Raw genomic sequence first — 25506 nt, 5'->3', positions numbered from 1 at the left:
TGTTGCACAACTACACCATTTGATTTAAAAGTCACGTGCAAAATAGTCTTTAACAATGTTTTCTCACACTACCATGTGTCTCTAGTCTGTCTCTAGTCTGTCTTCATTACTATCCACTTTAAATCAGCCATGACAGTGAGTTTAAATTTTAAACCTGGAGTGATCAATTGTACTGAACATTTATTCAGAATAGCTTTAATCCTGTATAACTTGTGTATATATATGTCATATAGAAATTTGTTATGTCTTTGTAGTCAAAGCCCTTAAGTTTAACCCCCTCCTTTGCCTCACACTCTCTGAGTTGTCACACCAGGGCTGTCAGCTGTGTCAGAGGCCGTGCTGAGGTTCTGATAAATCCACCGTCCTCGTGTGCACTCCAACACCAACCATCCTAGCATCATAACCCTAACACCATGGAGCATGTCCCAAAATTAGATCAGAGAGGTCAGGCAGTATTTGTGCACATTATGAGTGTGTGTGTGTGTGTGTGTGTGTGTGTGTGTGTGTGTGTGTGTGTGTGCATGCGTGTGTGTGTGTGTGTGTGTGTGTGTGTGCTCTTTTAAGGAAAGGTATTTTATTCTTCTTCTCGTGAGCTTAATGCATGATGATAACAGAGGTGTGATGAATGCAAACACATGCGCATGCAGACACACACATACAAACACACTTTAGGTGTGAGAGCATAAGAGGAAATGATAACATAATCTAAAAGTATCACACTCTCTTTGTGTCTTTATCAGTAAATCTTCAGAACAAAATACATTATCTATTAATAACTCCCAAAATAATAAAACATACAACACCTTTCAAATATCTTAGGTCAAAATACATACTGTATATTCAAATTTAATGGATTGTTTTATTGTTTTATGTAAATTATTAACTATATTTATTTTTTAATGTGAAAAAAATGAAAATCACAAGTTTCCTACATCCAATTGGACATCTTCAAATTGCTTCAAAAAACGTGTTTAACAAGAAGAAGAACCAGACATCCAAAGGTTAGACCTTTTGCTTAATGAATTTTAAAATTGTTGCAGAATCTCCATTGGTCTTGTTTGTTTTTTGTTTTTTGTTAAATGTCATTATCGGGATTTAGAGCTTACCATAGCACTGAGACTGCACTAGTTAGAGTAACAAATGATCTTCTGTTAGCCTCAGACAGGGGACTTCTATCTGTGCTCATCCTGTTAGATCTTGGTGCTGCTTTTGACACAACTGACCATCAGATTCTGTTACAGAGACTAGAACGATTGCTTGGAGTTACAGGAACTGCCTTAAGTTGGTTTAGATCCTATTTATCAGACAGATCTCAGTTTGTGCATGTTCATGATGAGTCCTCTATATACACCAAAGTTAGCCATGGAGTGCCTCAAGGATCAGTGCTTGGGCCGATTCTATTTACATTATATATGCTTCCTCTAGGTAGTATTATGAGAAAACACTTGTTAATGTTAACAGACAAACAGTAAGGTCCTTTACCTGCTTTTGTAAAGTGTCTCGAGATAACGCCTGTTATGAATTGACGCTATACAGATAAAGATTGATTGATTGATTATGACATAGTGTACGTGAGTGAAATAATACAAAAAAAAAAAAAAAGAAAGCCACTAAATATTGTAATAATCCTGAATTGCTGTAACCAGATTGAACTGTGGTGTGAATGGTGTATTGACATAAATCCAGTGCATGAATGGTGTTAAATGCTGTGTGTTAATTCAGTTTCAATTATACAACTTAAAACATTTTCATTTTGAAGTTTTGATACATCAGGCAAAAACCAGTATCGTACTGTTGTTTATCAATAGGGTCACATGGTGTAACTACTGTTTTAGAGGAATAAAGGGGACTTCTCACTCAATTTTCACTACAACACGCTCAAACACTAACAATTGCCTGGAGGAAAGCAGACTGCATTTAACACTATCACAAGTTCTCTAAAAGACTTCCATGCTTATTTAAGAGCCCCCAAAATAAATTCTCAAAATTAGTCCCTTCTATTCTACTGCAGTCATGAACATGTCTTTATATTGATACCTTTCTTCACTTGCGGTGGGGAGCTTTACGTATATTTGTCTGGAAGCAAAGGATCCTTAAAGGTTTCATTTATCTCCAGCTCTTGACACAGGCTTAGTCCCTTGTGCTTGTCGCTGCACGATCCACGCTGTCACGCATTTGTGTGGTTTCTCCTTTTTGTCGCCTCTACCTCTTCTTTTCTCGATCTCGATCAGTAGGCTACCAACAGTCTAATATGAGTTGTGTGCAACAGCAATGTGAAAAATGGTCTCTTCATGTAAAATAACGCCTGCTGGCTTTGAGAGGTATTTCCGCTCACAAGTGAGTAGAACGTATGTGATTGTTTGCCATCGACTGTAGTCTTCAGCCCCGTTTCGACTGGAGGAACTATCCCCCAGAACTATGTCCTTTTTGAGGAGCTACATGCTTTTCGACAAAATTTACCCAGGTAAATGTGTAGTTCCAGGACAATGATCTACCCCGATAGAAAAAGACCCTACTTGCGGTTATGTACTTTCTGGCGGTCTAGGGACTTTTGGGGTGGGGCTAGCAGTGCCTGCAGGACTCAATGTCTGATTGGCCAGGCTCTGGTAGCGTAGTAACATGATTGGCAGTGACAAAAGATAGCATTAGTGCCATGCTTAAAAAAACAAAACAAGCTAAGCCTCCCTCATGGCAACGGGCTAACTGTAGTGATTCAAGCCTGTAGCCCTATGTATTACATTGTCCTATTAAGAATTCATTTCGTTACAAGTAAGACCAGGAGGTGAGTCTGTTGTAATGGTACGTTGTAAATGGTAGAGTCAGTTGAAGGTGTGCAGTACGTAAAGTTGGAGACCATGACAAATTTCAAAGAGGACAATATTGAATCGGGCTTATATTTGTATCTTATTGTTTTGTAATGTTTGAGAAACATTTGGTCCTTCCAAAGCAGAAGCTCTTGAAGCACAAGCCCAAGACAGAAAAAATCTCTTAAATCAACAGCATGTGTGACACACTCATCAATGTCCTGAACTCTTCGCAGAACAGTGACAATTCAAAGCTTTAGAGTCCACCTTGGGTTTGACAAAACCTCCGAACCCGAATGCTGATCTTCCTTCATCAAGTACAAGTTAAGATGACATTGTGTAGACCCGCTTGAGGAAAGAAAATCCTGTCCTGCCTGCTAAAGGCAGACCGCTTACACTACAAAAGGAATCTTATGGGTTTGATCCCCCTCTAAATAACACACAGCCTTTTCAAATGCCTACTAAATGAGTAGGCATCTGGGATTACAACACCAATGACCGAAAGCCCTATAGCACAATGAGGCATCTGTAAAGTTCATGATGTGCTACTGGTCCTGTAACACTCTACCAGCTGTGTTGGCAGAGTCCTTTTGCCTGAGAGAGCTGTTTGAGTACACTATATGGCCATTTCCTTGGTTTACAAGAACCACTGTCAACACAAGATCAAGCACAGCAAGTACTTGATACATAAAAGTGGGTAAGAGGGGCCACAACCAAGGTGCCCATAAAGGCAATTCTAAAAGGAACACATTCCCTATTCCACCCAAGAAAGCAGATGAAAGTGTCAGGGTCCTGTTTTCAAGGCTTTGTGACTCTCCAGAGTCAGTATAATCATTGCACAATGGAAGTAAACTGGGTAGTAGTTTGATTCTTAAGTCGTCTAAGTGAGGACCAGGCTTTGAATGGGCTCCAAAAGTAGTGGAGCGTGATGCATCCATTACTCCTCTGATACCATGTGAACAAAGATGGTTTACTGAACTTTACCTCTTCATCAAGAAAGGAAAGCGGAGGATGTACTTCCTGCGGCAGCTGAAGAAGTTCAACCTGCCAAAGACCATGATGGTGCACTTCTACACTTCTATCATCAAGTCCATCCTCTCCTCCTCCATCACAGTTGACTTTGCTGTGGCTGCAGCGTATCATCCGCTCTGCAGATAGGTTGATCTACCTGCAATCTACCATCTCTCCACAACCATGTACACCTCCAGGACCCTGAGGCATGCAGGCCTCTCTTACCATGCACATGGACTGTTTGAGACTCTCCCCTCTGGTAAGATGCTCCGGTCCATCAGGACCAAAACCTCTCTTCCCCTCAGCTGTCCTCCTCATGAACAATGTCCCTGCCCTCCCACAAATTATCAGAAATAAAACATTATTTTAGGACTTCTAAGCCTGGATAGCTGAGCCCTCACCAGTAGATTTGGGAGTAAATGATATTAAAAACAACATACTGTATACTTCATGTAGCACATTTTCCAATGGGAACGCTAGCCGTGACCCTGCTGTCTTGACACTGAAACTAAAGAGTGTACTTTAATACATAAATGTTTGTGTGAAAGAGTGACCACACTTTCAATAGTCAGAAGATAAAGTACTATATAGCATAGTCCATTCCACATCATCACCAAATTTCTAATAAAGCAATAGCTTTTTGGAGGCCCATAATTCATAAACAAAGTATAGATTACTGTAGACTTCAACACTCTAATTAAGTCATTGATCACTTCTTTATTGTGACGCTGGCATCATACTTCAAAAACTATCATGAACTTTTGGCAACATTCATATGTAATTTAAACTAATATCTGGCAGAAATTGTGTTTTTGACCACTCTGTGGGTATGGGAGAAACTCTTTGTTGTTTGTTAAGTCTAGACCTAAATTTGTACTCAGTTTTACCAGTGTGGGAAAAAAACAAAAAGGGACAAAGATAGAGCCAGAGTGACATGAAGGAATGCAGGACAGGGGACCTGCAGCCATTGTGTCCAAATACAATATCAGGCTTCCTTTAGATGCCAGACACTACAAACACACACATGCACATACATACAAGTTGAATAGCAGGCAGGGAGGCACCAGGCCCACTTCCTCTGCTGTAGAAGTAGACGATGGAGAGAGAGAGAGAGAGAGAGAGAGAGAGCGAGAGCGAGAGAGAGGATAGAGAGAGAAAGAGCGAGAGAGAGAGAGAGAGAGAGAGAGAGAGAGAGAGAGAGAGAGAGAGAGAGAGAGAGAATTGTGGAGAAAATAAGGAGGCTTGCACAAATGGAATTACCACTGATATTTCAGATCAGACCTCTGGACACAAACCGCTCCCATTTGTCTTCTTTTGGACTTACTCTCTCACTTTCAACTGCACTTTCTGCTCTCGTGGCATCTAACCCTGGTTGTCGTCTCAATTTCAGTTGGACACAATTTACTGAAGTTTGGCAACAGGAAAATTATAATACATTAAAATTAACAAGCGAAAGACATCTGGATCTGTGTGACCAACTACGACACAAATATTTGGTTCCAAGGACCAGGGGAAGAGGAAGAATAGCCTGTTCAAAGGCACCTCAACAGCACTTTGCCAACATTACAGAATATTTGTTTGATTATCCCTGCCTCTGCATCTTAAGTCAGGTAAAGTTTGGATTCCTAACATAACATATAACTTTTGCCTTCAGGCTTTTTTTTCTTATAAGTCGAAGTTGCTAAATGTTTAAGTTCTTGCAAAAAGTACCCCTTTATATATGTTCTGATTTACAATCATGCAGTGTGATAGGAACATAGCTACTTTTTGTGCTACGATTTACTTAGTTTACTCTCTCTCTCTCTATCTCTCTCTCTCTCTCTATATATATATATATATATAAATACATATATGTGTGTGTGTTTTTTTATTTGATTTGGAAAATGTTTACTGCTTTCTGCTTTCTACTGCTGTGGGAGAGTATAGACATTTTGTAATTTATATATGAATGACTAGCCGCAAAACATTTTGTTTATGCATATAATCGTAAAAAGAATCCACATGTAAAAATCTACTTTCACAAACATATTTCTGATTCAGACACACATTTATTGTTTTAACGTATATGTATAAGAAATCCCAAATATCAAATATATGTATATACACACGCGCATACGCACGCACACACACACACACACATATACTGACTGTGTCCATTTTAAAATGTGTGCAAGTACAAGCATCCCCAATTTCATCTGATCGATAGCTTTAACAAAACTTGATGAACGCATTAAAAATGAAAGAAGAAGTTAATCTTAACAAGTCACCACCATTTGCAATGTTTTGACCAGTCATCTACAAAGTCACTTGTAGTTAAAAAAAAAAAATCCTGCAAATGACCGGTACCTGGCTGTACATGGGGTAACCTGTGGGTCATTTATATTAAGCATAAGTAGGCCTACTGGTTTACTTGATCTTCTTCCATTATGGCACATCACTTGTATTTAGGCCAAGTGGTTTAGTGTTGTTTGATGTTAATTATGTTATATTATTTAAGTTAAATGGTTTGAACATGTTTACTTTTATCGAGGGTTTGGTTATAGCAAAAGTAGCATGACTGCCTTAATAATAAAAGCAGATATTCTAAATAGCTGAGCTTAGGACAAGAAATGGGGCAATGCTAATGTTTTTTGGCGATAAAGCCCAGCTGTTTTTTTGTTAGCACTCCAGGCAGTTCTGTGGTGAGGGTCCAACAGACTCAATCTGTTAGCAGCAATCCTGAGTTCCTCGTGATTTTACAAGTTTATTATTTCAGGAAAGACTAAACTAAGTTCTAAAAAAGATAATCTTTAAAGTTTAACAAAACTCAATTACTGTCCAAGTTTCATCAAACATGCATTAAGATCTGTACTCCATGTCTTGAAAAAACAACAAGCAACGCATTTCTAATCAATTTGTTGTCATTTCAGGAATTTCTTTCAGTAAGTATATTTTTCTTTTAATGGCATGATTTGTGTTTACCCCTGGCTTGTATACAAGTTTGAATGCATTTGAAAAGTTTGATTTACTTGTAAGACGTAGTTCCAAAGTAACATCTCTCCTTTTGATTAACTTTCATTATGTATGTTGTTGTATGTGTGTGTGTGTGTGTGTGTGTGTGTGTGCGCGCGCGCGCGTGTGTGCGCGTTATCTAGACAGGATAAAGAACAATACAGAATGCTGGATAATGGGCCAGCACACACATCCAGTACACACACAAATGCATGCAAAGGTCAGGCAAGGAAGTCTATACAAGGAAGTAATATTGTTAATAATGATGATGGGAGCACTTGTGATACACACAAATACACACATGCATTCACAAATACACACATGCATTCACAAATACACACATGCATTCACAAATACACACATAAACACACATACACACACTCAAACATGTATAACTGAGTGTTACAAAAACAGGAAGGGAAGGGCATTTTAGCGACATGAAGCAAATGATGGAAAATTTTAAAAAAAAATAAATCAAAAGCTTTCGTAAAATCTCCTTCATTCAAAATAGATATGGTGTTATGTTTTTATGTCCCCCTCTGGCACATTGAGTTCATTTTATCTGCTTCATCTGAAACTAAGACGCCTTGATAAATGCATTTTCTGAAACAGATTTCAAACATGACTGATGCTGTAAGAACGCTTAAAAGTACAAATTAAAGTTGTACAAACAGAATGTGAACATTGAAAAGATGTAGATTCAAAAGCCAATAATATGCCTTCGAATGAACAGAAACATGTATTATGTGGAAACGTTTGGACAAAGTAGAAGTTATTTTAAAATTTCAATCGAGTCAAATGTTTCGTTATCGTTAACCAAGAATTATTAACATGCGGTTTGCATAGCAGTTAAGCAGCAGTTCAATGTTTACTAAAAGAAACAAAACAGAGTAGAACCCTTTGTTCGTGTCTACATAATGCCAGCTAAAGTTGATGCAAAAAATCATTGCCATATCAGTAGAAAAGATCTTTAATACTGTATCTAATTAGTGAGAAGAATAGCAATTTAAAAGCTCATATAATTTACCCGGTTGAGTAGAAGATCCATAAACAGCTGCAAATGAATTATACTTCATAAACAAACCAGGTCCTACACAACCATGTCACAAGTCTCAAGATTGAAATTAATCTTTGAACTTATCGGTAAAAATAAGTGTTATTTCAAAATTGTTATATAGTTATATAGGAATTAGTGAAATGTAGTTCATTCCACCACCAGAGGACTACAGAGGAGAAGAGTCAAGTTAAGGGTTGGTTGTGAAGGTTGGATCAGACTTCTCTCCTTGGTAGAGCCTATAGGAGCCGTGTGTGTGTTTACAGTATTTGTCTAGTTTTCCTTCCCCTGAGACAGACAAGAGTTGAGTGTGGGAACCAAGAGTGAGGCTAAACTAAGACATGGGCACAGACATTTTTATAAATGGGGTCAGGACGGGTGGAAAGAGGGTCATCGGTTCAAGATAATACAAGGACATGTATAAACACACACACACAAACACACAGGCACAAGCCACACACACAAACATGGAATCCACCAACATGCAAAGTAAGCTGTTAAAGCAACAACCAGTACAACTGAGAAACGTTTTCAGTCGTCTAGCTGCTTTTCTTATTACATTAAAAAAAAGCATTCACTTTGTTTTCATGAGATAATTTGACTTGGTTCCCAAATGGTGTATACATTTAGGTGCCTCTCGTAGATTGCCTTGTTTGCCTCAACAATCAATGTCAACAACAGAAAAGCACCAGTGAAAAACCACAAACATGATCTGATAACACAAAACATAATTAATGAGTGAAAAAAGGCAGGATAACAAAACCATGACACTACTGTTTTTGACATGACATATTGATACCCAGTTAAATATACGTTAATATTGTTATCATTATTCTTTTGCAGGCATTATCACCTCATATAACATAGCCTTTTTTCAAATAAACTTGAAATACTGAACCTGTGTTAACTATACTTTTCAGGTGAATCTTGAATCTGCAGTACGATAGTTGAGAGTCAATCTTAAAGTTTGGGTGCATTGAAAAGTCAGTGCTGAACCTGTGATTGGTCATGGCAGACTGGAGCCTACTGGGAAACTTCCTGGAAGAAGTACAGGAGCATTCTACCTCTATTGGCAAGGTAGTGGCGCACAAACTCATACAGAAAAACACATGTACACATTGTCCAATACATATCAGCTCACACACTACCAAACTGACTTCCTCTTCACATGATGGGAATAAAAGTAAATAGACATTTATGTATTTACATTTATTTATGTATATGTGCTTAAAATAACACATTGATTTATTTCCAGATCTTTCTGTTTATATGGTTTTCTGGTTTCTTTCTTGAAATATCTTGAAAAGACATAATGTTTATTTCAGGTTATGTTGGTTTATGTGCATATTACAACCACCAAAGAAATCCATGCCTCAGGAGGTCTCTCAATCCAACAATTATAACAGAAGATGTCATTTGAAGACATCATAAAATAGTGTGAGATTATCAAGAAAGTTTATGTCTCAATGGTTAAACAAACCCCATTTTATTCTATTATACAGGACGCAAACATTAATCGACTCTTACTACAATTGGACATTAAATTGAGACACAATACTTTAAATGATATTGTAAGGAACTTTTTGTATTTTGACTTTTTCAAAAATAACGTGAATACACAATAACTAATTACAGTTAGAAACTATTGTGTTCAATTTAAAAAAACAAACAAACACTAAGGCTCACAAAAGAAACCCTTTAATAAAAGAACATCAAATACTTTGACTTTTTTAGACTTTTTTGTTTTTCTCAGAATCAAGCCTGTAATGTGTTTTTTAAAAAGCCTTCTGTATTTAGCTAAAGTTATTACATGATTAGGCAACAGTCCGCTTGTTTGGAAAAATTAATGCAAAGGTTCATTTTCATAGTGAATAAAACGTGTGGAAAATATTCAAAGCTGTTAATAAAATTAAGAAAAAAACTTCAATTGTACTGAACATTTTTTCTATTTTTTTCTATTAAATATCTTTCAGCCCTCGCGAACATAAAAAACAAAACTAAATAAAATATGCCAACTGAATGACGCCTCAGGCCAAAATATTCTGATTCTATGACTAAAGTCGGGGCTGCAAAAAATCCCCTCAAGGGCCACACTTTGGACACCACTGACTTACACCATAGTACAAAATATTTGTCCCACAGGCATGTCCTGAATACTTGCAGATAGTCTTTCTATAATTTTAGAATTTTATATGGTTCCTATACAAAAATCTCAACAAAGATTCACCATTTGTCCCACATTATGGTTTCTGAGGTGTCATGTCTGTCTGTGTATCTTGTTTGTTTGTTGTTCGTCTGTTCCACAGGTGTGGCTGACCATCCTGTTTATCTTCCGTATCCTGGTGCTGGGGACTGCTGCTGAGTCTTCATGGGGGGACGAACAGGAAGATTTTGACTGTGACACTGAACAGCCGGGCTGCGAGAACGTTTGTTATGACCGGGCTTTTCCTATAGCACATATACGATACTGGGTAATATGAATGACTTACAGTTTGTCACATGATGTGATGATTTTGGGGGAATGTGTCAATTGTGGATAATGCTAACTGGTTAGAATGACAGACTGGTTATTGTAAAAATAAAAATAAAAAACATTTACAAACATGAGTCAGCATGGTGCTGCACTCAGTGTCCTGAAATTAAGTTTTGAACAACACAAAATAACAAAAATGTGCAAGACTGCAAGAAATTATAAAAGCCATATTGTGGTGAAGTATAAATAAGCTCATCAGTTGTATTTTTGCGAATGTGTTCATAATATTTCTAAATGAAATACCACCTGTTAATTTAGACGTCATTTTTTTATGAATCTTACTGATGTCCTGCAGGTGCTCCAGATCGTTTTTGTATCCACTCCCAGTCTGATCTACATGGGCCATGCCATGCACAATGTCCGCAGAGAGGAGAAAAGAAGGAGCAGAGAGGAGGAGGCAGGAGAGGGGGGAGGAAGAGAGGTCGAACCAGGTGGAGATGAAGGAGGAGAAGGAGAGAAACAAGGGAGAAAAGGGGAGAAAGATGAAGACAGAGAAAAAAGAGGAGGGCCATCAGCAGGTCGAATCCGTTTGAGGGGGGCGCTGCTACAGACCTACATACTGAGTATACTGATAAGGAGCATCATGGAGGTACTGCACACGCTTAAGCTTTTAATTCAGCTTTTAGCATCTTATAACGAATTGATTTGGTTTTATTATATGCATGAGCGTGAATGGTTTGGTTAAGTTTAATTAAACAAAACTGGCAGAAGCTGCTGTTGTTTGAAAGCAAATTTAAATGAAAGTCCTTTACACAACAAGCCAGGAAGTTATTCTCACAAAAAAAGCTTGTGACTACAGTAGCTATAAGGTAAATAATTGATTTGAAGAATCTGATTTAAGTTTAGTTTACACATGGGAAACAAACATAGCTCTGGTTTTATTACACATATCCATCTACCTTTACCTCCTCATAAGGCCAACTATTTTGTTCTTCATACAACACCATCTGACTTCTTTGCTCCTTCAATAAAACTATAGTTGAAGAGTAACAAGAGTAACAACAAGTTGAAGAGTAACAAAAAATAGTGTACGCTTGCATGGACCAACCATGCCATTACTTTTGACTCAGCAGCTTAACAAGCAGATGTTTCCCTCCAGAGAAGCTGGAGAGCAAAGAAGAGTATAAAGTAAGATATTTCAAAGATCAGCTGGGCAGTGAGATTTGATTTACACCCATCAGAGGCAAGATTCTCCACTCTCTCTCTCTGTCTCGCCCCGATTTATGACCCGATCTACTCCCCTATCACTCAATAATGGCATTAAAAAAAGCTGCAAAAAAATGAAAAGAAATTTCTCATTATAGATCCTTAGGTCTGTGATCATATCAACAACAAAAAGAATGCAACAATATGACATATATCTTGTTTAAAGACATGACATCGAGTTAGTTTTGGAGACTGTAGTTCCTTTTACAAAGCCTGTTGCCCTTTAATTCCACAAAGCTGCTGGTTATGAAAGGTTCAAAGATGTTTTTTGGCATCAGAGGTGGCATCAAAACCAAATCTTTGTCTGTTTAAAGGGCGGAGCCAACAAGCAGTTACAGCACTATTTTTGCAAGGATTTTGTGAATGTGACACCAACACTCTTATATACACATAATACCTTTTTTTTTTTTTTTAAGATTTGTTTTTGGCTTTTATGCCTTTATTATGGAGGGAGGGCGGTGGATGGGGTCGGGGATCGGGGGGGGGAGTGGGGAGGGGCATGCGGGAGGTCACGGGCCACGGGCCGGGCGCGAACCCGGGCCGGGCGCGAACCCGGGCCGCCCGCGCGTGAGGACTGAGCCTCAATGCATGGGGCATTGCCGCTGCGCCACCGGCGACCCCACATAATACCTTTTTTGAACTCATATCAACAACATGCTTTATCAAACACTTATGCAGCAGCAGTATGATGAAACAGTTTTGTTTGGTGTAGAAGAAAACAAGGAGAGGGTAATAGGAGAGTTTTTAGCACAATCTCTGTATGAAAAGAGCTTTTAAGTTACCATGACATGCAGAGCTCACAGTTTAGGACTAGAGTCAGTGGGTGCACCAGGCCTTGTTGATAAGGACAGCTGCATTCTAGAATAAACTGGGAAGTTTTGGTCTTAATGAACTGTAGCAGCTTGCTTAAGGGGAATGTTTCTTGTTTTAGGGCTAGAAAAGGCTGGCCAAATTCTTTTCCTTTTCTGCTGATTCTTGTTGGTCTTGTGACAGATAAGCTCTTGATGTTTGCTGATATATTTTGTTAAAGCCCGCCAAATTCATTCAATTACTTTATTGTTGCACTGAAGACAGAGCGGGAAGGAGGAAAAGTATGAGGAGAAAAGAAACAACTGTCAATTTGTATTTCCACTTATAAAAACTCTCTCACTGACTACTATAAACTTAAGTTTGTAGTTAGTTTAGTATTTCTATTTCATACAACTTTACTTTAACTCTAATACTCTTTATAGGTGAAAATTGTTTGTTTTTTTAAAAGATGTGGATTTTGCCACTGTGACTTATGCTTAATGGCCCAAAGAACACCCTGTACTGTCCATTTAATTATAAATGAAACTATAATTTTAAAAAAAGCATGCTGTATTTAAAAAAAATTGAAACCAGCCATTATATAATACACTCTTTTTGACACCATCAACCACGTGAAAAGCAGTCATTTTGTCATATAAGTCTTTAAATTTAAACAACCAATGAATGTGCCCCCTGCTGGCCATTAATTAAATAAAGGTCAATGGGGTTCATCGTAACTTTGACCTTTGATTTTGTTCTTTTTAATTGAAGGACTATTAGAAATAAGTCATCTGAATATTCCTGATACCTTTTTTTATTAAAAGCGACTGTGATTGCACACCCTTACAGGTGGTGTTTCTGTGTCTTCAGTACTTTCTGTATGGAATCTTCCTCCATCCTCTGTATGTCTGCAAGGTAAATCAGACATTGAATCACATTTAAATGCCTTTGATGTAGAAAACATGACTTTTAGATCTAAAATAATATTCTCCTTGTATCTCTCAGGCGTGGCCGTGTCCACATGCGGTCAACTGCTACGTGTCCCGACCAACAGAGAAAAATGTCTTCATAGTCTTCATGTTGGCTGTGTCTGCTGTTTCTCTGGTCCTCAGCGTGCTTGAACTGCATCACCTGGCATGGAGGCACTGCTGCAGGTAGGAAACCCTAACATTAGTTGATTAAAAACAAGTTAAGGGCAATAAATGCTTAACATTTACTGCTTCAGTTTTTCAAGTTTTTATCCTGTTTTTGAACATAATGTGTTCCGACAGATTGTCTATTTTCCAGCTATTTGTTTCATTTTTGCTGCTTTGATGCATAATCATGCATCATTATGATCATTGTAAAGTTGTTCCTGTCAATTACAAGATGTTCCACCTTGATCAACCTAATGCTTGTAGCTGAAAAGCGCTCAATTTTAATTAAGCCAGTAAAACAAGAACGTTATTTAATGATGTTAATTTATTGTTCAGTGTTTGGAGTTCACTCTGAAGTCTCAGGGGTTGTTTGAAACATTACTGATTTCTATTTGTTAGCTGAATAAAAAAAGAGGATCTCTTTTTTATGAAAAAAATCAAGTTGGTTGTTATTTGATATATTGTACAAGGTAAGAAAATATAGCTGCTTTTAGAAAATGTAAAACAAATTTGATGTGATAAAAGTGGCGTTGTAGATTACCAATCACAAAAAGAACAGTTTATAGTTTGACTCTGTTAGAGTCTAAGATAATAAACCATATGATGTTAGGTTTGGGTTGGGCTTGGTGACTTCAACACTCCAACAGAAAGTATGGGTTGAGAGCTGGGGGCACAGAGTTTGAAGGGAGGTGGATATTAAGCAGACCGAAAGGGTCAAACAAAAAGACACTGTTAAAGATTTTTAGCTTATACCTAAGGGCAAAACCTTCATTAAGTCATTCGGGATCATTTCTGTCTGGTATGTGTGTATGTGTTTATCACCTGACAGTTTTTTTTTTCATCTAAATACTTTATTCATGGTTCTTTGTTCCCATTATTATTCATGGTTCTGATTATACAACATTCAATTGAGTGGCATTCAGAAAAAAAGGTGATAACAGGCAGATCAATCAGGCTAAATAGACAAACCAACTCTATCAGAAAAGGAAGCATTCAAGATCTGAAATGCCACTCCTTACATCTTGTAGGAATAAAAAGCCAATTATTAGTACATTAGATGCAGAGTGAGAAGGCTGTGTCAGTTATGGTTTGTAGATGGGAGAGCTTGGGAGTTTAATGTGAGGTGGAGCTATGTTAGCGAGAGAGAGAGAATCTGAAAAATCAAGCTTCGTTAATCTCAATGCAGACATGCTTATAAACAGAAATACATCCATAGACTGGTTCTACCTTCAACACATCTCACTGATGGTCATGGCACAGTTACAGATTTTGTTCAGCAGAAAATCTGTTAACTGGTGTAACTATTGTTGTAGGCGTTTCTTCATCACAGGGAAAGATGTCGCACCTCCTCATCCCTCACTGGCCAGACAGCTTTCTCTATCTCCTCCACCACCATCAACCCCACCCCCAGACTTCAACCAGTGCATGATTGGATCCTCACACTTCCTGGCCATTCCTTTTCCCAACCACCGCTTGGCTAACCAACAAAATTCAGAGAATATGGCAACCGAGAAGCACAAAATGGCAGCAGCTGTGGAAGAAGTCAACCTCCTTCAGATGAGTTGCTACTCTCCCGGATGGCAGGAGGCGAGTAACAACCAGATCCAAGATGGTGGATACCTGAGGACTGACACTAACTGCTTCAGCCCCGGGAGCAGGGAGACTAGTTGTCCTCAGATCCAAAATGGCAGCTCGAATGAGTTGTTGCTTTGCCCGAATGTAGGGCTCTGTCAAAAGGACAAAAGAAGATTCAGCAAAACTAGTGGGACAAGCAGCAGAACAAGAGCAGACGACCTCTCAGTTTAGGAAAAAACGTATTCAACTATTCACATAGTGGCTAAATAAATGACTGAGCTCATAACATCAACATAAGCCAGCAGGAGGAATCTGAGCCTTCCCGTTACATATGAATACTGACTCTTTTTTTAGTTTTTTCTTGACTGCAACAAAATGAGTGAATTGACCACTCTATGCCTCGATGAGGAGAGTTTCCCATCTCATGTTGAGCTTTCATTAAATGGTGGGAAAAAAATGTCATTTTATAAAATCTGTGTTTTCATTTTTATGTATTTCTTGTAACAATAATTATCTTCGATGACTATTCGTCAATTTCTGCACTGTTTTACAATTTCACCCTCATATCACTTTTACATCTAGTGTGTTTATTGTAATCTCTACTATTTTGAATAAAGGTTCAGAGTTTTCAGTATTTTAATATAACGATTTCAGGAAAATGGCACATTTGGCCAAGTATCATAAGGTGATTGCTATTGTTAATGATGATTAAAAATGGTTGGATATATCCTCTTTATATTGTAGTTCAATAATACCGTGACTGCTAAACATGGGGCAGATAAAGAAATGCCCCGCTGCCCTTATCACTGTTTTAATATGCCCTTTTTAATGCACATATTTTTACTTTTATTGTAGGTAAAGCTTTGAATGACAAACTGAAAGGTTATCAAACTCAAATCAGAATCAGGATGAAATTGTGCTAAATAAGTGTTTCATTGGTCATGCAGTTATGGGATAAAGTGATCAGATGGGTTGCGGTTTGAGCAGCTTCACAGTGTGATGTCCCACATGACTGCTGTCAAAAGAAAAACTCCCCTAGGCTTTTTACGCCTCTACAATTTTGGTGCATCTGTTTTATCTGTGTCTCTCCACGCTTTCATGAAAATATCCATCCTATTCCTGGGAATTACTATTTTAGTATCCCCTGCAGGGAACATTCTGAAACATGACACACCAGTATACCACGCCACATACTCAGTGTTAATTCAGTCTCTCTCAACTGAGTCCATGGGTCAGGGATGGGTTTTCAGTCCTTACTTGGCACAGAACTACTTAAGGAAAATACAATTCTAGATAAATTAATTTCTAATTTTTTAACATTTTATATACAATATGTAATAAAGTAAACAAAGTCATATACTGTGTTTAATAACGAATTTAGATAGTTTACTTGAGTATTTACATTTTTTGGCACTTTATACACAAGCTAACACTGTAGTTGTTTTTTAACTCATGAACACAAACAAAACCTTGAACATCTAAAGCAATAAAAATCCAAATGTTTGAGTTGTGATTTTAATATGAGTGAAACAGTTATTTTTCTGTTTTCAAAGTTACTATTGTAACACATTTATATATTTGTGTACACCCACACGTATCAATATATATGTGGCAGAACTTTAGTGAAGGACAGACAAACTTCCTAACAGACAGCTGGCTGCTGAGAAATGCAAAATAGTAAAAATAAAAGGGGGCATGGGATTTTATTTTTTTAAATTTAAATACCGCTTGATTCCCATGGCAAATGTCCAGCTTGGCTCACTTCAGGAATGTTTGGGAACTGACACACTAAAGGGCTTCTGTTTCCTTTCCCATCTGATGCAGCCATGTTTATTTTACAGTCCTGTTCTATGGGTAAAAACAATGTCCAGATTTTCTGACGTCAAGAAAACAATCAAAGTAATGCGTCCTCATATTAGACTCATATTAATGATGCTGGTCATGTTGACTAGAAAACCATTAATGTATTTTTAAAGCATATATTATTTCGGATGGTTAATGATTGTTTAAAGAGATTTCTAAAGGAAAATGGCAATAAGTCATTAATATTGTATTATGACAATTATTTAACCCATAAGTAAAATGTTTGAGGTCAGGAAAAGATGGTAAACAATTAATGGGTTTGTGTTATCAAACAACATTTAACTTTTATATTTAAAAGAAGTATATGTGACTTTAGATCCAGTAGATGGTGCCCTTGAGCACCAGGGGCGGCTGTGGCTCAGTTGGTAGAGGTGTCCTCCCTCAACCGGAAGGTCAGGGGTTCGATGTCCAATGTGTCCTTGGGCAATATGAATTCCCGTCACCTAACCATTCCTGTGTGTGAATGGGTAGGTGTAAAATGTGTAAAGTACTTTGAGTAGTCAGACGACTACAAGAATTTTCAGAAGACTAGAAAAGCGCTATATAAGCTCAAGTCCATTTACTAGCATGAAACCAAAACAAAGTTTCTGATGACACCTCCACTATTCTGAAGCCTCCGCTCTCCTTCAGCGGCATTCCAGCACAAGCAAGCGGCTGACAAAAGTGTCCTTTGCTAGAGCTACCATTGCCTGCTTTATTGCATTAGGATATTGTTATCACACTTTGGTCAGCTCATAGCTTCATCTTGCACATAAATTGACACAGAATGAATGAGATCTAAAGACAACATCATTCATCTGATGGGACTCATTTACAGGGAATAAACTTGATTTCTACTGTATTTATGTCCAAATTGTTGCACATCAGAATCAACTTTATTGACCAGGTATGTTTAACACACAAGGAAGTTTACTTTGATAGACTGAGCTCTTTTTGTGCATATTCAAACATTAAATATTAACAATCACCTAAAAATATAAACAAGAAATTAAAGACTAATATGTAAAAGACTTAATAAGACAATAGTGCAGTGATGAATAGTGCAAAAAAGATGATTAAGTAAACATGAGGTGTCTATCTTTTCAGTCTTGACATTAAAGAGTGTCCGTAATGTAGATGATCATTGAAATTAAATAATATACATATGTGTACATTCATAGAGACAGTTTTGTTCCAGGGTTATTTCACGGCAGCAGGTCAGAGTGACCGCCTGGGGAAAGAAACATTCTTCATGTAAACGTTAAAATAAAAGGTAACTATACAAGAAATGCTGAAAACTTCAATTTCAACCAATCAAATGTCAATTCCAATTCAAATTTCAGCTTGGCCTTGTGTGAAGCACTTTGAATTGCCTTGTTGTTGAAGAGTATATAAATCACAGTTTCGTTCAAAATTTACTGTAAGATCAATGTAGTCAGTTGACATGGGTGCCCTCTTGTGATCAAATATCTAACTTTAGTTCTCAAATGAGCATGTTCACTGTGATGAAATTGGGTTTTTTTAGAATCACAGCAATACAAATTGAATAAATTATTCATTGTGAAATGTTGAAGACATTCTGTAGTTTCTTGTTTACAATCGGAAACAATAATGACAAGGAACTTTATAGCCCATAAATGGCATGAAAAAAAAATTCAGCTTTGCCATATCTTTGTGTTTACAGATCTGTGAGAGAACTAATGTCTTTTAACAACACTTGAGGCATGTTGATTGTGTCTAAGCTATAGTCTATAAGGGGTTAAGATTCTGGCTAGGGGTTGGAATTCATTTCTATTAACCCAGAAGTGCCAGAATTATTTTTATATTTTGGGTCACTGTGACATTCGTCAGGTCACGGATAGCCTATACTGCGTTTCTGGAGGACAAAGTAGAGCTGAGGCTTCTTCATGTGCACCCAGGTGACATTTATTTACAAAATAACAAAACAAACAATTCCAACATGTCTGGCAGCTTGCCCCGCAGCGCCTCACCCTAGCCTCTCCCTGGCAGAGTGAGTGTGCTGCTTTTATACCAGCTGGTCCTCGTTAGGCCGGAACCTTCTCTCTTCTTCTCTTTCCCCAGGGACTCCTTTGGCTGGAACACCTTTTATCCCTGGTAATGGACACAGCTCCATTACAGTCACATAAAAATAGTTTTCACACCTTGTGAGGAAATATCTGTGAATCAATCAGAATTCTCTGTCGCCGTAGCATTTCAAAAGTTGTCAGTGAGATTTTCTCAAACTTCAGAAGGTGTTCTGGGGGAGTAATGTATCCAAGAGGAAACTATCCTGTGATTTTATGTTCTGTACTTCAACAAGAAAATTAGATATCTAGTGCCATGTTGCAGTGCCATCTAGTGTTCAAATCAACATCGTGCCACTAATCTCTAAAAATATTTCAGTTTCTGCATCCCTGTGCAAGCAAATGTGTGCCGTACGGATCGGACAAAGCTTCCCATGTAATTCACTGGGTTAAATCAGTTTGTAAAAAGGGAAAATCAAAAGTTGAAGGACCTTCTGGACAAAGTGAAGGCAACTATCAATGTGAAGAGCTTTGAAAAGTACTATCAAAAACACCTGAAGCTGATGAACATCTCATGCTACCCAAAAAGAAGGACCGATCAGAAAGTGGTCCTTTTTAACAGATTTTTCCCAGTTTCCCAGACTCACTCATTTTGGGTTTTATAAATGATAGGTTTTTTAAAATTATATTTAAATAACTAAAAACTCAGATTACATTAATATTATGTTTTTTAATGACACGTTGTTGTATTTTTACATCTTTAAACATAATTTTACTTGTATTTTTTACAGGTTTATTACCAATATCCATAAGACAATTGTGAAAAGGCTCTCCCATGCCTTTTCACCTGCCCCCACCTTCCCTACAATACTGCAGCCTGTGGGCTAATTAGGCGGAGTGAGTCCACCTGAGCTTCAATGAAGAGTGAAGCCATGGTACAAAGGCAGAGTGAAGACAGAGGGTACGTCTCACTTTGCTTATTTGCAGTCTCCTCGGTCCTCGGTCCTCGGCCGAACCGGAAGTAGTTCCAAAGCCGCCATGTTGAGGATCGTCCCAAAGCTCTTATAGCGAACGGAGGAGAGAGGATCGAGGAGAGAGGAGGCTGATCCGAGGAGCGATGACCGAGGAGACACGAGAGCTGACTTCACGGAAGTCTTTTCACTGACAGACACGCCCCCTTCTCGTATATCACTCACTGATTGGACGCTGCAGAGGATCAGACTTCAGTGAAACTTCTCAACATGACTAGAGTTTAATACCGGAGAAAAGACGGACATTAAAAAGACGCGAAACGGAGCGTCGGACATTTAAACTGATGATGAACATCAGTGATGAGCTGGGATTAAAAAGAGTCTGATGAAGAGGAGTCCGTTTTATATTCTCACTTATTTATCTTCTGAACGTTTCATCATTTAGATTCTAATCAATCATTTTCAGTATCCTGACACATAAATATCTGTGTTTATAAAATACAGAGTTCATTGTCTAAATACAGGCTAGGTTCAGTCCAAACTGTTTAATAATAATCAATAATTATAGACAATTCAAAATGAAAACTTTTAGTCAGTAGAAACTGTCCTTTTGGTTTGAAACAGACTGCAGGTTGTTCTTCAGGTGTTTTTTTTATCAGGTAAAGACACTAAACACTGTAACTGTGTGTGTTTGATTAGTAATAATACAGTGTGTGTGTGTTTGATTAGAAATAATACAGTGCGTGTTTGTGTGGACATAAACAGCTGTTCGGCTGATTGACAGCTGAACGTGATCAGCTGATGTCGCGTCATGTGACGCTGTCGAGGAAACGACGTCTCAGGTGTCTTAAAGCCGATTTCCTCGGTCCTCTCTCCTCTGCTTCGTTTCCTCCGTGCATCTCTGGTGGGCGGGACTAAGACGCAAGTGGAGGAGACAACTCGGAGGACACTCGGTGCAAATAAGGGAACTGAGAAAGGCCCAGAGTCCAGAGAGAGAAGATGGTAGTGAGCAACAGCTTGAAGCAAGGCTGTTTTCCTTTCAATTCATTTAAACTAGTTATTTTCTAGGTTACCTAGAACTTTTGTTTTGCTGTTTTGGTTATGTTTTTGGGAAAGAAGTTAACTTTCTTTTTTCTACAATGTCTGCCTCCTGACCTCTTTTTGATCTCTGCCAGTGCCTCACAGCCACACCAAAAATCCCTATGTTTTTTAAGTAACTTACGTTCGGTAATGTTACATTTGGTGGCAGTGGTGGGATTTTTTTTCGTCGCTCACACTCCAGAGCCAGAAGAAGAAGCTCACCAGGAGCGCACAGAAAGCCATGCAAAGCGAGAGCAGAGAGCTGCTCAACTGGTGGAGGCCTTTATGGCTGCAAGGAGGGGGCCAAAATTCTTCTGTCATGACAAGAGCCATCAGCCAACCATGCCCAAGGGTAAGTCTGGGGGGTTTGGTGGGGGTGGTCAATATCTCATATATAATATGAGAGTAGAGGAGTAGGGGTTAAATTCCAGGACAGTACTGCAGGAAAGAGAAATAAAGGCCCATCCCAAACTTTTTTGGAAAGGAAGGTCACATAAAGCCTAAATGTCTAGCTTTAAAAATTAAAGGTGCCAACACCATGTGTTCCCAGATCCACTATACAGAAAGTAGATGACCATGATGGGGAAAGGGGAGGTAGAAGTGTGGTGTTGTCATGGTGATAAACGTCCTTACCCAACAGCATGTGTGTCACTTATTAGAGGTTGGAGATTAGAGGTTGGGGTTGTCTCTAGCTTAAGTCATCCAGTCCTGTTAGGTCAAGATATACCTATCTTACCCAGGCTATTTCACCAAAGCCGGCCAGTTAATATGGTTGTAACAAGAGCAAGGACGGTCAACACTAGCCAGTCTCCACCACCCATCACTCACTCATCAGCTCCCCTTCAGCCAGACTGAGTTCCTAGTAAAAGCAATGGCAGGGTTAAGAAGAGTAGGCAGCAAAGACAGAGAGAAAAGCTAATGTGGACCATGAGACAGGAACAGGTTTCAGAGCCAGAGCAGTCAACAGGAGACAGTTGGTGGGAGGTTCTTGGATTTAAGTCAGCTTCAGAAAGCAGACAAACTGCCTTCAGGAAGGTCACCGAGATAGATGGCGTGAGCACGGGGGTTCCCCCCCCCCCCCCCCAGTACCATCAGCCAGAAAGGGGAGCAACTGAGCAGCTTGAATTTGAGGGAGAATGTGTTAATGTTGGGCAACAGCATACCTTGGGCAGGTCAATTGGGCAGTGTTAAAACATTAGACCATGTTTCCTCTAGATTATTTTGGCTTGGGTTGTATACTGATGTTCAAAATTTTTGTAAAACCTGTCGTGAGTGTCAATTGTCCGGTCGCAAGAAAGTCCGGCAGTTTCCACTGCAGCCCATTCCCATTCCCATGTTCCATTTTCTAGGATAGGTATGTACATTGTAGGACCTCTAGAACGGTCTAGGTCAGGCTATTGATGCATACTGGTAATATGTGACTATGCCACCCGCTATCCCGAAGCTTTCCCTCTGAAGTGTATTACTGCTAGGGCCATAGCAACTATTCTCTTGCAGCTGTTTTCCAGAGAAGGCATTCCCCAAGAGGTAGTGACAGACCAGGGTACTGCTTTCCTATCTCAGACATTAAAGGAGGTGTATAGCTTGTTGGGAGTTAAAAGTATTAAGACCACCCTTTTCCACCCTCAGACTGACCAAGACAGTCTTGCTGCAGACCACCCCTCTTAGACCCGACCTCGCAGACTGACACTGTGAGACGCTGCCACAGTCAGATCCGGAAATGCATGCAAATAAAATCGGCGTGCACGTCCGGTTTTACTCCAATGATATAAATGCATGTAAAAATATTTCATACTAAAATTGGAAGGTTACGTTAATGCATTAATTTTTTTATTTATGTGTAACTTATTACTGAACATTATGTTTTGTTTCCAGTTGCACACTTTATTTAGTAAAGATGGGAGATGAACATTGTTTCAGCTTACCTTGTGTATTTCAATTTTAGATTTAACTCTTCACCATCATTCAATATTTATATTAAATATCATTATTATTCAATGATTATAATAAATATTATCATTCAATATTTAGATTAAATTACATGATTATTCAATATTTAGATTAAATATTATCATTCAATATTTAGCCTTATTTGTCATATTGTGCTATTTTCTTACCTTGTGCCGTTGGACCACCTGTGTCAACGAAGTGGCTCATTTTAAAATACACCAACTCAAATAAGTCAGTTCTACGATAAAAGGTTCTTTTCAACTTTATTCTGACCCTTCCAACCCTCAAACACCATGAGGGACCCATAACATCCTGCACACTCCCTTATCCCCCACTTCCGGCAAGCTCAAAACAATCTTCTCAAAAACAGACTCACAGCTTTCCCACCTATATTTTTGAAACTTTTGAAACAATTTTTTCAAACATAGAATTTACAGAATTTATTTTCTCTGCACACAACTATTTACAAGGACAACCACAAAGTAGGCAGCTTATTTCACTACCTATTCATCATCATTGACCCTGCATTCGCAGTAGGCCACATATCCGCTTTTGCCCACAATTTCTTCACAAAATTGCAACATGTTGTCTATGTTCTGAAAGACGAACTTATAAACTTATGATACATTTTCCACGAGTAAAACAGATGATGACCCTTAGGATACACAGGAGGAGATAAAGATGTCATCCCCATAGAAAATTGTAACCTTTGAGGTCATATGTCCTGAAGAAACGCGAGGAGGACATGATGTAGGAAAAGATGCTGACCTAAATGACATTTGTTGACCGAAGTCCAAATAAGGACATGGATGTTTTGCTGTTGCTTTGACCAATGTTGTATACATACCAGTCTGTTTCTTTGTTCGTGAGGGATCACAATTGGCTGGTGACTCACCCAGGAACCATGGCTAACCTGGATTGATGCTGTTTCTTGACTTTGTAAATAAACTTCTTATGATACAAGCAAGTCAGTGTCAGCTGAGATTTCTTCATCATCTACACATCATCATGAAAGGAGAAGAAACTAAACATAGTTGAACTTGGTCACATTTGGTGATAGATTCACAATGTATTCCACATGGGACAGTGACTATAAAGGAGAACTAAAGTGAGAAAAAACGCATAGCCAAATCACTAACTTGTCGTTTGAAAAACGATTACTCACCTCTGCCTGGGTCAGTGTCGAGCTCTTGTAGCTGCACAGGGGCATCCACAGGTAAAGGCTGTTGAGGTTTTTCCAAAGAAGGAGGTCCTGAGGATTTAAAAAAAATCACAAATATTCAACAGCATTTCATTTCAAATCACACCTCTAAATAAAATACATTTCTTTGACTTTGTTTACTAAGAACTGCTTGTCCAAGAACATTCAGGGTGATGTCCTTAAAACAATGGGATTTGTGTCCTCTCTGTAGCGGCTGTTCTAAAAGCTGTGTATTTGTGGTGTTTTTTTATGGGAAGGTGCCATGTTATTGAGAAAGTAATTGTTTTTCCTCATGCTTGAAAAAAACTGCTCAGCCACCTCGCTATTCAATGAACCCTGAAGTTAAGGGACCAAGTTGATCGCCCTTAAGACCACCTTTGGATCCTTGGTGTTGGAATTTATCATATAAGACATAATTTAGTAGGAGCCTGACTACACATACCCAGGTGCATGCTGGTCCTCTACCTGCCTCTAAAGGCTGCTTCACACGGCATGATAATTAGGCCGATTTTAGCCCCGATTCTCCCCTTCTGATAATCTTAAGGATGCCCCGATCATCATAAAATGATCTTGTAAAATAATCCTGCCGTGTGTGGTGTGTTCAGACTGCTCTCGTCTGGTCGGAAGGACATCGGACCGCTCCAATCTCAAATCGGGGTCTACCTAATTGTAACAAAAATCAAATAGCTCCAACAACTTGATCTTTAAAAATTATATAAAATGTACATTCTGTTTCATTAGCTCGTTTCACAGCCGGTCCTCTGACACGATACTGACTTCAGCTTCAGTGGAGGACTTTGCCGTCCTGAAAACCTTCTCGTACTCAGTGTTTAACATCCTCTCAGATCTGCGTGTGTTCTTTCCAATCCATGGAGCCCAGTGCTCAAAACTAGGTTTGATGGAAAATGTGTTTTTTTGCATGACCTTTGAAAAACAAATAGCATTAGTAATATTTTATATCATTAAATAAATATTGATACAAATTTGAGAATATCTTAATACTTGGGAAAAATCCACGAGGAATCATCTCCTTCTGGGTAGAATTCCAGAACTCTTCAACATTTATTTCACCAGCGAAGTCCTCTGAAGGCTCCTTGATGTCACTCAATGAAAAAACAAATGTATTAACTTTTTATATATATCACACATTCAAACACAAGCCACGTTACACTGAAGCTTACCAGGTAAGTTGAAAACCACTTTCTTGTGGAGGTCCATCACAACTACTGGTGGGTGGTAGCCACAGCAAATTTGTGGTCGGTCAGTGTCTCAAAGTGATAGTAGGCATGAGCTATGGTGTCGTTGGCTGGAAATTTGACTTTTCTTAAGCATTGCAGAG

General features: G+C 38.5%; 1 protein-coding gene and 1 long non-coding RNA gene across 5 annotated transcripts; one reads left to right on the top strand and one right to left on the bottom strand.

Annotated features, from left to right (window-relative positions):
* Positions 1-297: 297 nt before the first annotated feature.
* LOC306835747 (gap junction alpha-5 protein-like) lies at positions 298-15668 on the top strand. 4 transcript variants are annotated; one of them, XM_079362457.1, is made up of 9 exons: positions 298-444; positions 5206-5425; positions 6725-6736; positions 8781-8937; positions 10167-10331; positions 10689-10982; positions 13238-13303; positions 13394-13542; positions 14838-15668. In XM_079362457.1, the coding sequence occupies exons 4-9, from the start codon at positions 8869-8871 to the stop codon at positions 15328-15330; spliced, it is 1236 nt and encodes a 411-aa protein (XP_079218583.1). In that variant the 5' UTR covers positions 298-444; positions 5206-5425; positions 6725-6736; positions 8781-8868; the 3' UTR covers positions 15331-15668. The 4 variants fall into 4 exon arrangements, with proteins under 4 accessions (XP_079218583.1, XP_079218582.1, XP_079218584.1 ...); XM_079362456.1 differs by lacking the exon at positions 298-444 and having other exon boundaries at positions 5056-5425; XM_079362458.1 differs by lacking the exons at positions 298-444; positions 6725-6736 and having other exon boundaries at positions 5056-5425.
* On the bottom strand, positions 15181-25402 carry LOC306835749. The gene is made up of 3 exons (XR_013780687.1): positions 25349-25402; positions 24132-24218; positions 15181-15251 (listed from the first exon to the last, which is right to left on the bottom strand). It is a non-coding gene; the product is annotated as an uncharacterized lncRNA (long non-coding RNA).
* Positions 25403-25506: the final 104 nt, after the last annotated feature.

The sequence above is a fragment of the Symphodus melops genome, assembly GCF_947650265.1.
Source record: "Symphodus melops genome assembly, chromosome: 15".
Classification (NCBI taxonomy): Eukaryota; Metazoa; Chordata; class Actinopteri; order Labriformes; family Labridae; genus Symphodus; species Symphodus melops.
Note: the sequence above shows the minus strand (reverse complement) of the source record. Positions and strands in the feature narration are given on the sequence as shown.

Bases quoted from the DNA above. Each gene is read 5' to 3' on its own strand.
- LOC306835747 (XM_079362457.1), top strand. From the start codon at position 8,869: ATGGCAGACTGGAGCCTACTGGGAAACTTCCTGGAAGAAGTACAGGAG. The intron at 13,304-13,393 runs GTAAATCAGACA...TGTATCTCTCAG, and splicing joins ATCCTCTGTATGTCTGCAAG to GCGTGGCCGTGTCCACATGC. The intron at 13,543-14,837 runs GTAGGAAACCCT...CTATTGTTGTAG, and splicing joins GCATGGAGGCACTGCTGCAG to GCGTTTCTTCATCACAGGGA.